Source organism: Moschus berezovskii, chromosome 3, assembly GCF_049115385.1.
Source record: "Moschus berezovskii isolate FMDL1 chromosome 3, NW_MosBer_1.0, whole genome shotgun sequence".
NCBI lineage: Eukaryota > Metazoa > Chordata > Mammalia > Artiodactyla > Moschidae > Moschus > Moschus berezovskii.
In genome coordinates, this window is record NC_142462.1 from 37,450,372 (window position 1) to 37,463,326 (window position 12,955).

The following is a 12,955-nucleotide window of genomic DNA, read 5'->3' on the forward strand; positions in this document are numbered from 1 at the left end:
TATAAGGGCTACTCCATTTCTTCTAAGGGATTCTTGTCCACAGTAGTAGATCTAATAGTCATCTGAATTAAATTCACCCATTCCTGTCCATTTTCTTTTACTGATTCCTAAAATGTCAGTGTTCACGCTTGCCATCTCCTGTTTGGCTACTTCCAATTTACCTTGATTCATGGACCTAACATTCCAGGTTCCTATGCAATATTGTTCTTTATAATATTTTACTTTCACCTCCAGTCACATCCACACTGGGCATTGTTTCCCTTTTGCTTCTGCCTCCTCATTTCTTCTGGAGCTATTTCTCCACTCTTTTCCAGTAGCATGTTGACACCTACCAGCCTGGGGAATTCATCTTACAGTGTCCTATCTTTTTGCCTTTTCTTGCTGTTCATGGGGTTCTCAAGGTAAGAATGCTGAAGTGGTTTGCCATTGCCTTCTCCAGTGGACCATGTTTGGGAATTAAAATTGGAAGGTATTACAGCCAAGAGTAACCCAACTTCGTTGGTTTAGTCATCAGTTCAGTTCAGTTCAGTTCAGTCGCTCAGTCGTGTCCGACTCTTTGCGACCCCATGAATCATAGCATGCCAGGCCTCCCTGTCCATCACCAACTCCCGGAGTTCACTCAAACTTATGTCCACCGAGTCGGTGATGCCATCCAGCCATCTCATTCTCTGTCGTTCCCATCTCCTCCCGCCCCCAGTCCCTCCTAGCATCAGACTCTTTTCCAGTGAGTCAACTCGTCTCATGAGGTGGCCAAAGTATTGGAGTTTCAGGTAGGTTCTAAAATCCATGGTTGCTATAACCTATGGGCCAGTTCTGCTTCTTGTCACTAAGTTACTGTCCTTTATATCCGTAAATGAATTTGGCTTTCACTTGGCCTCCTAAGTCTCATTTTGACCCTTCTCAGAACCCAGATTTCTTCAGTAATCACTAAGTGCTTTTTCTAAAGAATAATAGCCTCTCTTGCCCGAGTTAAGAGTGCTGTGTGGCTTCACATGGTTTATGTCAAAGGCGAAATTTATACATATGGATTCCTCTCCATGGAGGCCACATGCAGAGTATTCCTGTCTACCCCAAAACCTCATGACTTTTGTCTTTTTTCCAGTGTTCTGCAGAGTGTTTCCTTTTCCAGGGCTGTACAACCAAGTAAAATTGCATGAGAAGGATGTTGACAGCTGAGATTTTTCTGCTCCTCATCATGACGGCTCACCTTCCTCCCAACTTGATCCTCTTTTCATCTTTGCAATTTCCAGACTTGGCAGCCTTCCAAGCCAGCTAGTCAAACCAGGAACTGAGCATCACGTGGTCCCCTTCCTGTCCCAGACACTCTCCCCAGTTAGTATTCAACATCATCATCTTTAAATTTTCAAAAGTGCTTTAACTACACAGCATTCAAAAGAGAGATTATGAAGCTGGAAACATGAATGAAGCAGATCCAAGAAATAGTCTTAGGAATAGCCATTTAGTCATCAGATTTGGATGACTGCTATGAATATATGTCAGGGAAAGAGTTTAGGGTTTCTAATAGGCTAGCTTGTTGAATCTTAAAAAAAAAAATTTATCCTGTCTATATAGTATAGCTATTCGTCTTCTTTTACGAAAAAGGAACTGAAACTTAGAGAAGTTAGCCTTCTTGGAGACACATGGCTAACTAATGTCTGAGGCAAGTTAAGACTGCAGCTGACTGACTCAGACCTGTATTCTTAACCCCAGCTGTTGCAAACACCTTCCAAAACTGGGCCCCGTCATCCCTCCCTGAGCCTCCTATAAACAGCTGCTATCATTCCCCACTTGACTTCTGAAGTAATCTCCTCACTGGTCTTTCTGCTTCTGTACTTGCCCCATCATCCATTATGCGCTCAGCAGCCAGAGTGGTTTCTTTAATGTAAATTGGATTATATGATAAACTCCAGAATTTACAACATTTTAATGGATTCCTATTGCTTTTAAGATCGCATTTTAAAATTTCATTTACAGGGCCTTTGGCTTTGACCCAGACTGTCTCTCCCTACTTTTTCCTCAGCCGCTCCCTCCCCTCCAACTGCACTGGCCAGTTTCTGGAATGCAGGTTCTTTCCTCTGATAACATCTTTGCACTTGTTGACTTCTTCCTAGAATGTTCTTCTCCCTAATTGGTGCCTGTTCTCAGAGATGATTCCCTGCATATCCAGTTAAAATAGATGCCCTCATTTCTCTCCCTTCCAGCAAAGTTGGCTTTCAAGATACCAATCTGTTTATTTCTGTGTTCATAGACTTCACCTCTGCTTCCACCATACTTCACCTTCATTTCCCCCATAAGCTCTGTAAGGGCAGAAACCCTGTTTGTTTTCTTCCTTACTATGGGAACAAATGCATTTTAGTGAGTGAATGAATGAACAAAGATTTGGCATCAAAATGACTCTGCTGACATAGTGGTTAGTGAAGCAAATTTTATTGTAAAGTAGAAATCTCATGTACGTCCTGCCTACAAAGAATGGTACCAGATAAGGTATATTTTTTGAATGAACTTGGTTTCTGACCAACTTCTGTAGGATGATTAAAAAGAAAAAATCCTGTGACACCAATCTGAAGATGACTGAAACGGATCTAAATATGTGAGTAGTGCTCTGTAGGAATATGAGCTCCGCTTGTTGGGAAGGTTGACGGGATCAGCTCTCCCTGCTAAGGCTGACCACGCCTCTCAGCCCTAACCGCACCCTCCTAACCTCCACCCATCCTGTCCATCTCTACTTATGTGTCTGATCAGCCTTACACAGAAAGTGGGCTGTAGTCCGTGGACATAAGGACACCACAGTAAAAGTAACTTTAAGAATTTCCCTGGAGCGAAATGGGAGTTGAAGTTTTAGAAACATGTAAGGTTGGTGGCTCAGAGGTTAAAGCGTCTGCCTCCAATGAGGGAGACCCGGGTTCGATCCCTGGGTCGGGAAGATCCCCTGGAGAAGGAAACGGTAACCCACTCCAGTATTCTTGCCTGGAGAATCCCATGGACGGAGAAGCCTGGTAGGCTACAGTCCACGGGGTCGCATAGAGTCGGACACGACTGAGCGACGGAAGGAAGGTTGGTGAATGTGGTGAACACACACAGTGTTTTTAGAGTGCTCCGAAGCTTTGTCTGGTCATCCCGTAGGAACAGGAGGGGTTGTTAGCTGCTAGTCCACAGTTGGAATTTCCCCATCTCCATTTTCTAACTGCTAATCTAGCAGCAAAGAGTACATCATATAAAAACAAGCGCCTTCTAGCAAGGAGAACCTGTTTCCTACTCCATTATCTTTTCTGGACGATTCTCTTACAGGACAGGAATCTGTGGAGTTTCAGCTCAGCTACTCAGTTGTGGTGTGCTAGGAAACCATGTCTGTTCTTTCCCTTCCCTCATGGCAGAGCTGCTCAAATTTCAAATTTCAGAGACCAACAAAATTTCATTAATGATTTGAAGGGATGAAATAGGGTTACCAACTGTTTGTTTTTCTAAATAAGGGCATTTATTTTTAAATGACCGTTTATTATCACCACAGTTTTATAAAGGAAAGGATATTTTTAACACCAAAAGTTCTAGGAAGGCTATAAGCTCAAATAAAGAACAGTGTCTAAGTCAATAATGTTTTTTGAAGTATTCGTTTGAATAATTTTTTGAAGTATTTCTTTGTTCCTACTTTCCCCATTTTACTATCAACTGAGGGAGACATTGGTAGAAATAAACACTAGTGTTTGCTAATGACTGTCTTATAGCAGGGTGACTTGAGTGATAGCTTGTTATTAAACTGAATAGCCTCAGAGTCATCTAAGGTTCACCTAAACTTACCTTGCTTTTTAAGTTATTAATTACTGCCGAAAATTTGTACCTGATGGACGTATGGCAGTTACAGCTTTCAGCCTCAATGGTATTGTCACTCATTATAACTTCCTTCTAGTTATTTATTTTTCTTTTGTCAGTTATTCAGTCCCGTTTGTAATTATAAACTATTCGCTGAAAACAGTGTGATCAGTTGTGCTTGCAGTGACTTTGTATGTGTTCAAAATTACCTGTAGGTCTACAATAAGAATTTCTCTTGTTCTCCTTAGCTTTCTGGTTGTCAAGCTGAATTCAGTCAGTGGTGGCATAAAGAGATGAAAGCAGTGAAGTTTCCATCCCAGGGAACAATTTTTGATTATTATCTGGACCACAAAAGTAAGAAATTTTTGCCTTGGGCTGATAAAATCCCCCAATTTACTATGGATCCAGAAATACCTTTGCAGGTAGGTGTGGGGAACACAGTGATCTTCAACCACATGATGCTGGCTTGAGCCTCCTTTGTTTTTATGCAGTCTTACTTTTCCTGCCTTATCGATGATTCCCTGTCGGTATGGTCAGCATATAACATATTTCCTTGGAAAGAAGAATCGGTTATAAGAACGACTAGGAAGATGGTTATATTTCTACAATTTCTTTTTTTCATTTCAACTTAATTCTGTGGTATCAGCTTTCTTTAGATTTTCCTAGAAATTGTGTGATTTTATAAAAATTGGAGGCATGTTTTTATTAGTTCACTGAGTCTTATTTCTGACCTTACTTTACATTTCTTAAGCAGTACTTTTCACATAGAACTTCTTTCCTTTACCCCTAAAGCCATAAAATGAATGTTTCGTCTTCCTATTCAAAGATGTATATCTAAATTTCACAAGGCAACTCACAAATCTAAATCTTTATTGTTTTTTTAACTGTTTCTTTTTATAAATTGTCCTACATTTTTATATATCAAGTTATCTTTTAACCATTTTCTAATCCTTCTTTAATCTGTTTTGCTTTTCATTACATTTCTTTCTCAAAATCACCTTATATTGATTGGCTTTGGAGCTTATTATTTCAAGTTGTGCCCTATAAAATGCATATAAGTGATTGCCACACTAATTAGGAGGCAGTTATTGTGAAATAAAATTCAATGTATGAATTTCCTGGAACTGAGGTAACAAAGTACCACAGATGTGGTGGCTTCAACAACAGAAATGTGTTGTCTCACAGTTTTGGAGGCTAGAAGCTGAAAATACAGGTGTTAACAGGGTTGGTTCCTTCTGAGGAATCTCTCCTAGATTCTGGAAATTCACTGGCAGTCTTGGTGTCCTTGCTTTGAGGTGACATTAGTCAGATTTTCACGTGATGGCATTTTCCCATGTGTATTCTGTGTATTCACATTTTCCTTTCTACCAATCACTTTGAATTTGGGGCCCACTCTGCTTGTATCAGTGTTCTTAAGATACCCTAACAAACTGCCATAGAATGAGTGACTTAAACGTCATAAATTAATTTTTCTCACAGCCTTGGAGTAGGCTAAGATTTGGTTTTCCCTGAGGCCTCTGTCCTTGGCTTGTAGATGGTCCCCTCTTGCTGTGTCCCGCTATGATCCTTTCTGTGTGTACACACATTCCCTGGACACCATCTTGAAGATGGTCTATAAAATACTGATCTGTGGTCAGTAGATGTGAACCATGCAGGGAAGAACTTTATCCATTACAGAGTTTGTGTGTTTTTCTTATGAGCTATGTAAATCCTGCAAATAGTATTTTTTAATCCCCTTTTTAATTTGCCCCCCAAATGTAAGACATTTTCAACTCTCGTTAATCACCGTGCAGGCTTCTCTTTCCAGTGTGTCTACATCTGCTTCCCCTTTCCCTGATCTTACACAGTGTATTAGTTTCTGTTCCCTCAGTCAGCTTATTTATTTGTATTCTTTTTATTGTGTTTCTGTAAGCCACCTCAATTTTTTCATGAAACAATGTAGTATCTAAATAAATAACTAATTTTCACAACAGAAGCATTGCTATAAAAATTTTTAATAGAACAATGTACAATAAGTATCACCCGTACTTTGGACTTGTGAATATTTCACTTAACGTTTGTTTCTTCCCAGCTGGTCTGTCCTTGCACTGAACTCCTTTAGAGTGAACTGTGCCTAATCATTTTGCACATGAATCATTAATCTTACTGGGTGAAGGAATTGCTACCAATTTTTGTTTATACATATCTTGGCCTTTTACATGTTTCATCGTGTCCTAAAGAGTGGTGGGCAGTTTCTTAAGCGTTCACTGTATTCCTTTATATACCTAACCCAAGGTTAAGCAGAGTATAGGGATTTCCATGATAGGAAGCCTTGGGTGCTATCTCTTAACTGGAAAAAAATAAATCAGTTCCTTCTGCTATGGAGTTTTGACAACACTACCCAGTTTCTTTCCTCAAGCTGTGATGTCTGAACTGACCATTCAAAATGAAAAATTAAGTGGGATCTCTCCTACTGGCTGTCAACTAGAACTAAAAATTCATTTGGTGTCAATTCTAAAATGACTGTTGGTGCAGGTACAAAATTTTGTCTGTTTTTCCCCACCAGAGAGCTCTGGTTCACACATCAGAGACAACTCGTCTTCGATATTTTGTGGAGTTGCTGCTCGAGAAAGGACAGCCATTGATGCTGGTAGGAAACGCTGGAGTAGGAAAAACAGTCTTTGTAGATGACATGCTGGCAGGTCTGTCTGAGGCTTATCTTGTATCCCGCGTGCCTTTCAACTACTACACAACGTCAGCAGCCCTGCAGCGTAAGTGTTCCTCCTTTATACTCCAGAAACAAGGTCAGATACTCTCAGGACCAGAACATGCAGCCCAAAGAGATGATTCCTTTTTCTTAGACATTTTGCTTAGAATGAATTTTTATTTTTCACCATTCTGGCTGAATGTACTTTGTTTAAATATTGTTATTTTGGCTTTTTATATCCCTCCTGGCTTTACTTGGGTTATTACTCTATAGAACAGAAAGAATTTACATCAGCAGTTCCATTGCTTTGCCTCTAAACCGTTTGGTTAGTTTTAATCAATTTCATGGAGCCGTAGCAACAAAAGAATATGCTCAAGGAAGAATGTACTGGCTACCTCTGCAAGCAAGGGATTGATTTAGTGGGGAATTCATTCAGACTGTATTGATGAAATGACAGGCCACCAGTTGTTAGTTAAATCTTAGAACTGTAAGAATAATTTTTAGCTGTTGAATACATGCATCAGTGTAATCAGAAGAACCACACAGATTTTGGGCATTTTGAGTTTGGAAGGGCAAACAGAGTAGACATGAGAAGTAAAGAACTAATATAAAGAGCTGAGAGCAGTGTCTGTCACTGTCCAGCAGAGCAGTGGGGTTGTGTCATGTGAGGGCAGCAGAAGTTCCTGTTGTCCACTGCTTTATGAAACCTGTTGCCCTGAGCATGGTTTCTTTGTTGTGTGCGGTTTCCTTAGCCCTATCAGTAGAGTTTAACAACCTGTTTTCTTTTCACTTAAATCATTAACTCACCCAGGAATGATTGTGCTGTCATCTCTTTCTTAATCATGTTTGTCTTCCTCGTCTTTGTGAGTGGAACAGTTAAAAAACTGACCTGGAAGGTTTTCATTCATTTCTCCAGCGAATATGTATCATTTATCTGCTTTATCCCCAGACACTGTGTATAACACATGCTTTTCATTGTGGACACAGAAGAAGGGATCACTTTATCACTTGTAAATGGAAGATTAGGGCTGCAATTCAATAGTTGAACGAAGTTCAGCTTGCTGATTCTTGGAAGGGTTACAAGCATGAATAGATTTAGACATTGCCTATTAGCATGAGGAATAGAAAGAGCTAGTGTACTCTAAAGAAAGGATTTCAGACTTTTGAGATGGGATGGTGTATAGGCAAAAAGGGAACTTAGGCTAGAAGAATCAGCTTAAGACAAGACATGAAAGAGAAATTTGTGGGACACATTCATTTAATTGAATGTCTAAGTTGATGAGAGCATAGTGATCAGGTAGAAGATAGGGCAAAGGCTGGTGTGTCAGGCTGAGGGTTATAGGTGGAATGCCCAATTGTCTAGTTTGCTGAAGACTGGGAAGGTTTCTGAGATAAGGGACTTTTAGTGCTATCACTGGTGTCATTCCAGGCAACCAGGGATGGTTAGTCACTGAGATTGTAGCTAATGTGCAAGTGGAAAAGAACATATTTCATGTGGTAGGCAGTGGTGAGCCACTGATGGGGAGCAAGGAGTTGACAAGATGCAGGCTCTACTTTGGGCTTTCCGGGTGGCTCAGTGGTAAAGAATCTGCCTGCAGTGCAGGTCAGGAAGATCCCCTGGAGAAGGAAATGGCAACCCACTCCAGTATTCTTGCCTGGAAAATTCCATGGACAGAGGAGTCTGACCCTATAGTCCATGGGTTTGCAAAAGATCTGGACATGACTTAGCGACTAAACCACAACACCAACAGGCTCTACCTTAAGAGGAGAAGTCTGTGGTGGAGAGACCAGTCTCCTTGAGCGATGTGTTAGCTGAATGAAATGGTACCCTGGACTAGAGCTTTAGAAGGAAAGACTAAAGGAGACGTGAGGTACCATTTACAGGCTGTGCTTAAACAAATCAGGGACCAGGAAGAAAAGATTAAATTCAGGCTTTGCCTCTGGCTGGTTGGGACAGTGTTAATCCTGTTGGTAGGAGCACAGAACAGCTCAAAAGAGGCAATGGGTTGTGAGTGGGGAAGAGGTATGTAAAATTGAGTTTGGGAACAGGCATATTTGATGTTGGCCAAACATACAGTTGTCAGTGGCTAACAGGAACTGATGTTAAGCCACCATTTGGAAATGTAGATATGCTGCTTGGAAGAAGGGTTTGTTAATTAATTTGTTATATATTTTTTTACTTCATTCATTCCTGTTTTCATTTAACAAGTTACTTATTTGCTGTCGGTGTTATGAGGCATACAGAAATGAACATGACAGAGTTCTTATCCTCAAGCTATTTATACTTCATTTAGAGAATAGGCAAGTGACTAGATACTGCATCTCAGGTCCATACTGTCAAGGTTTTCTATATTTGTGATTTCCTCTCAAACATGTGAACACAAAGTCAGATAGACAAGTGATGAAATATAACTTGATGTTTACACAGGATAATGCCTGCATATAGTATCCTCTTATACTTCTGTACCCCATGGCCCAAGAAGAGAGATGTGAGAAATTCTTGACTGTCCCTAGACTCTAGTACAAGGAAGATAAAGAAGGACTTATTGACGGGTTCTGGGTGGACTGGCAGTGGTTCATGAATGACGGTAGGTACAGGGGAGGAAGGTGTGAAGGTCAGCAGCGAAGGTGTTGTCTCAGATGTGATGGCCAGTGTGCCCTCACGTGCTACAGCTCCGGACTCTGGGAAAGGAGTCAGGGTGAGCTCCAGGAGAGTATTACATAGAAGGAGGTGAACAGAGACATGTTTCTGGGATTACCTTGCAGAGAGGCGATACTTAAAGCCACAGTTCAGAAAGCCACAGAGTGGATGAAATGGGCAGAGGATGAGGAAAAATAAAAAGGACTAATGTTCTAGTTTGTATTTATATATATTTATATTATATATAAGCAGAAGTTTACATTTTTATTTGATTGGTGGACAGAATTATATATTGGTTTCAGGAATTCTTGAGAAACCTCTAGAGAAGAAAGCTGGTCGTAACTATGGTCCACAAGGAAATAAAAAGTTGGTTTATTTTATTGACGACATGAATATGCCTGCAGTGGACTCATATGGCACTGTCCAGCCCCACACTCTGATTCGACAGCATATTGATTATGGACACTGGTAAGCAATTCTCTGCGTTTCATTTTCTACTGAAATCTAGTAATTGTTACTATGGATAAAAATGTTTAAACAGAATCACCCCAGTTTCTTCCTCTTCTGAGGAGCATCTTCTGTGATACTTTTTTGGGTTTCAGTTTGCTTCCCCTTTTGCTCATCTTAAATGGACTAGATTTTCTTTGTATCATTGGAAGAACTGGAGTGAAAAGTATCTTAGAAACGTAAACTGTCCAGTTAAAGCTTAAGCTCCTTCATACATTAACTCACACTCAGTTCCTTAGGAGAAGCTTGACATTTTCTGTGAGATGGAAGCACCTGGTAATGTCTGGGCGTCACAGTTGACAGTCCCTGATGTTGAGTAGGGGAGAGCCCCTGTTCTCGCTCCGGGTATTTTTAACCAGACTCAAGTGAATCAATAAGCAGCGATAATACCTATTAATTTAGCTCCCTGTGTTGATTCTGGCACCAAGGAGCCATGTAGTCTTCAGTATTCCAAGCTTTAGTTTTTATCTCACAGGTAGGCTAACAAGTTCAACATCACAGAGTGATTTTAAACATCAAAGAAAACAATTTATGATGAAGTCCTTTATGAACTGGTGGGATTTGTTGTTGTTTCGAACTTTGGGATTTAAGGTTCTGTTTTCTATCTTGCAGGTATGACAGACAGAAAGTGATGCTTAAAGAAATCCACAGCTGTCAATATGTTGCCTGCATGAATCCAATGGTGGGCAGTTTCACCATCAATCCTAGACTACAGGTAGGGTGTCAAGCGCTGCTTTCTGCCAAATGGCCCCCGAATGTCATACTCACACATTGTTGATCTTGATTCTTAGTGCTTTGGGGGTAAAGATTAGGATGTATGGTTCTACTGTACATTTGGTGAAGCTTGAAAACTTATTTTAATTAATGGAATTTTTAAGGCAGTTTCTGGTTTACAGAAAAATGAGCTGAAAGTACAGAGAGCTCCCATATGTCCCCTCGCACCCTGTAACTCACCTCCAAACACCTTGCGTTGGTGTGCTGCCTCTGTTACAATTGATGAGCCAATATTTATGAATTATTATTAAGTGAAGTATAAAGTTTATGTCGGGGTTCATGTTTTTGTGTTACATATCCTATGGCTTTTGGCAAATGTACATTTACAGGTGTCTGTTATTAAAGTGTCACACAAAGTAGTTCACTATCCTAAAAATCCCCTGTGCTCCACCTAGTCAGCCCTCCCTATCCCCGAATCCCTGGCCACGACTCATCCTTTTCCTGTCTCGATAGTGTTGCCTTTTCCGTTAGAATCATATAGTATGTAGCCTCTTCAGACTGGCTTCTTTCCGTTAGCTTAAATATGCATTTAAGGTTCCTCCATGGCTTTTCATGTCTTGATAGCTCATTTGTTTTTATACTCATTGTCTGGATGTTCCTAGTTTGTTTATCCATTTACTTATTTAAGGATGCTTTAAGCAGAAAGTATTAAGAAGAGGTGGCAAGGACACATAGAAGAACTGTACAAAAAAGATCATAATAATCTGGAGACCACGATGGTGTGATCACTCACCTAGAGCCAGATATCCTGGAGCGCATAGTCAGCTGGGCCTTAGGAAGCATAGCTACGAACAACGCTAGTGGAGATGATGGAATTCCAGCTGAGCTATTTCAAATTCTGAAGTACTGCACTCAATATGCCAGCAAATTTGGAAAGCTCAGCAGTGGCCACAGGAGTGGAAAAGGTCAGTTTTCATTCCAATCCCAAAGAAGGGCAATGCCAAAGAATGTTCAGACTACCGCACAATTGCACTCATTTCACGTGCTAGCAAAGTAGTGCTCAAAATCCTCCAAGCTAGGTTTCAACAGTATGTGAACCGAGAACTTCCAGATGTATGAGCTGGATTTAGAAAAGGTAGAGGAACCAGAGATCAAATTGCCAACAACTATTGGATCACATGAAAAGCAAGAGAGTTCCAGAAAAACATCTGCTTCATTGACTATGCTAAAGCCTTTGACTCTGTGGATCACAGCAAGCTGTGGAAAATTCTTCAAGAGATGGGAAAAGCAGAACACGTTACCTGCCTCCTGACAAACTTGTATGCAACTCAAGAAGCAACAGTTAGACCTGGACATGGAACTACAGACTGATTCCAAATTGGGAAAGGAGTACATTAAGGCTATATACTGTCACCCTGCTTATTTAACTTATATGCAGAGTACATCATGCAAAATGCCGGGCTGGATGAAGCACAAGCTGGAAATCAAGATTGCTGGGAGAAATATCAATAACCTCAGATATGCAGATGGCACCACACTTATGGCAGAAAGCTAAGAGGAACTAAAGTACCTCTTGATGAAAGTGAAAGAGGAGAGTGAAGAGGTTGACTTGAAGCTCAACATTCAGAAAACAAAGATCATGGCATCTGGTCCCATCACTTCATGGGAAATAGATGGGGAAACAGTGGAAATAGCAACAGACATTATATTCTTCAAAATAAAGAGCTCCAAAGTTACTGTGGGCCATGACTGCAGCCATGAAATTAAAAGATGCTTGCCTCTTGGAAGAAAAGCAATGACAAACCTAGGCAGAATATGAAAAAGCAGAGACTTTACTTTTACTTTACTTTTTCGACAAAGGTCCATCTAATCAAAGCTGTAGATTTTCCAGTAGTCATGTCTGGATGTGAGCGTTGGACCATATAAAAGGCTGAGCACCGAAGAATTGATGCTTTTTTTTTTTTTTTCTGACTTTTTTTTTTTTTATTTTACAATATTATATTGGTTGGTTTTGCCATACATTGATATGAATTTGCCCCAGGTTTACATAAGTTCCCCCTCCTGAACCCCCCTCCCACCTCCCTCCTCCCTTTATCCTCCCTCTGGGTCATCCCCGCATGCCAGCCCCGAGCATCCTATAACATGCATTGACCCTGAACTAGTGATTCGTTTCACATATGACAACATACGTGTTTCAATGCCGTTCTCCCAAATCATCCCACCCTCACCCTCTCCCATAGAGTCCCAAAGACTGTTCTATACATCTGTGTCTCTCTTGCTGTCTCGTATACAGGGTTATCATTTGCATCTTTCTAAATTCCATATATATGTGTTAGTATACTGTATTGGTGTTTTTCTTTCTGGCTTACTTCACTCTGTATAATAGGCTCCAGTTTCATCCACCTCATTAGAACTGATTCAAATGTATTCTTTTTAATGGCTGAATAATACTCCATTGTGTATATGTACCAAAGCTTTCTTATCCATTCGTCTGCAGATGGACATCTAGGTTGCTTCCATGTCCTGGCTATTATAAACAGTGCTGCAATGAACATTGGAGCACATGTGTCTCTTTCAATTCTGGTTTCCTCGGTGTGTAT

At 40.5% G+C, this 12,955-nt stretch overlaps 1 protein-coding gene across 1 annotated transcript in view; it reads left to right on the forward strand.

The window, feature by feature from the left end:
• Positions 1 to 12,955, forward strand: part of DNAH11 (dynein axonemal heavy chain 11) — a 390,076-nt gene that overhangs the window by 185,585 nt on the left and 191,536 nt on the right. The window contains exons 45-48 of the mRNA XM_088833659.1: positions 4,056 to 4,229; positions 6,353 to 6,557; positions 9,437 to 9,602; positions 10,254 to 10,356. Of these exons, the coding sequence (XP_088689785.1) occupies positions 4,056 to 4,229; positions 6,353 to 6,557; positions 9,437 to 9,602; positions 10,254 to 10,356 (648 nt within the window). The remainder of the gene's footprint in view (positions 1 to 4,055; positions 4,230 to 6,352; positions 6,558 to 9,436; positions 9,603 to 10,253; positions 10,357 to 12,955) is intronic.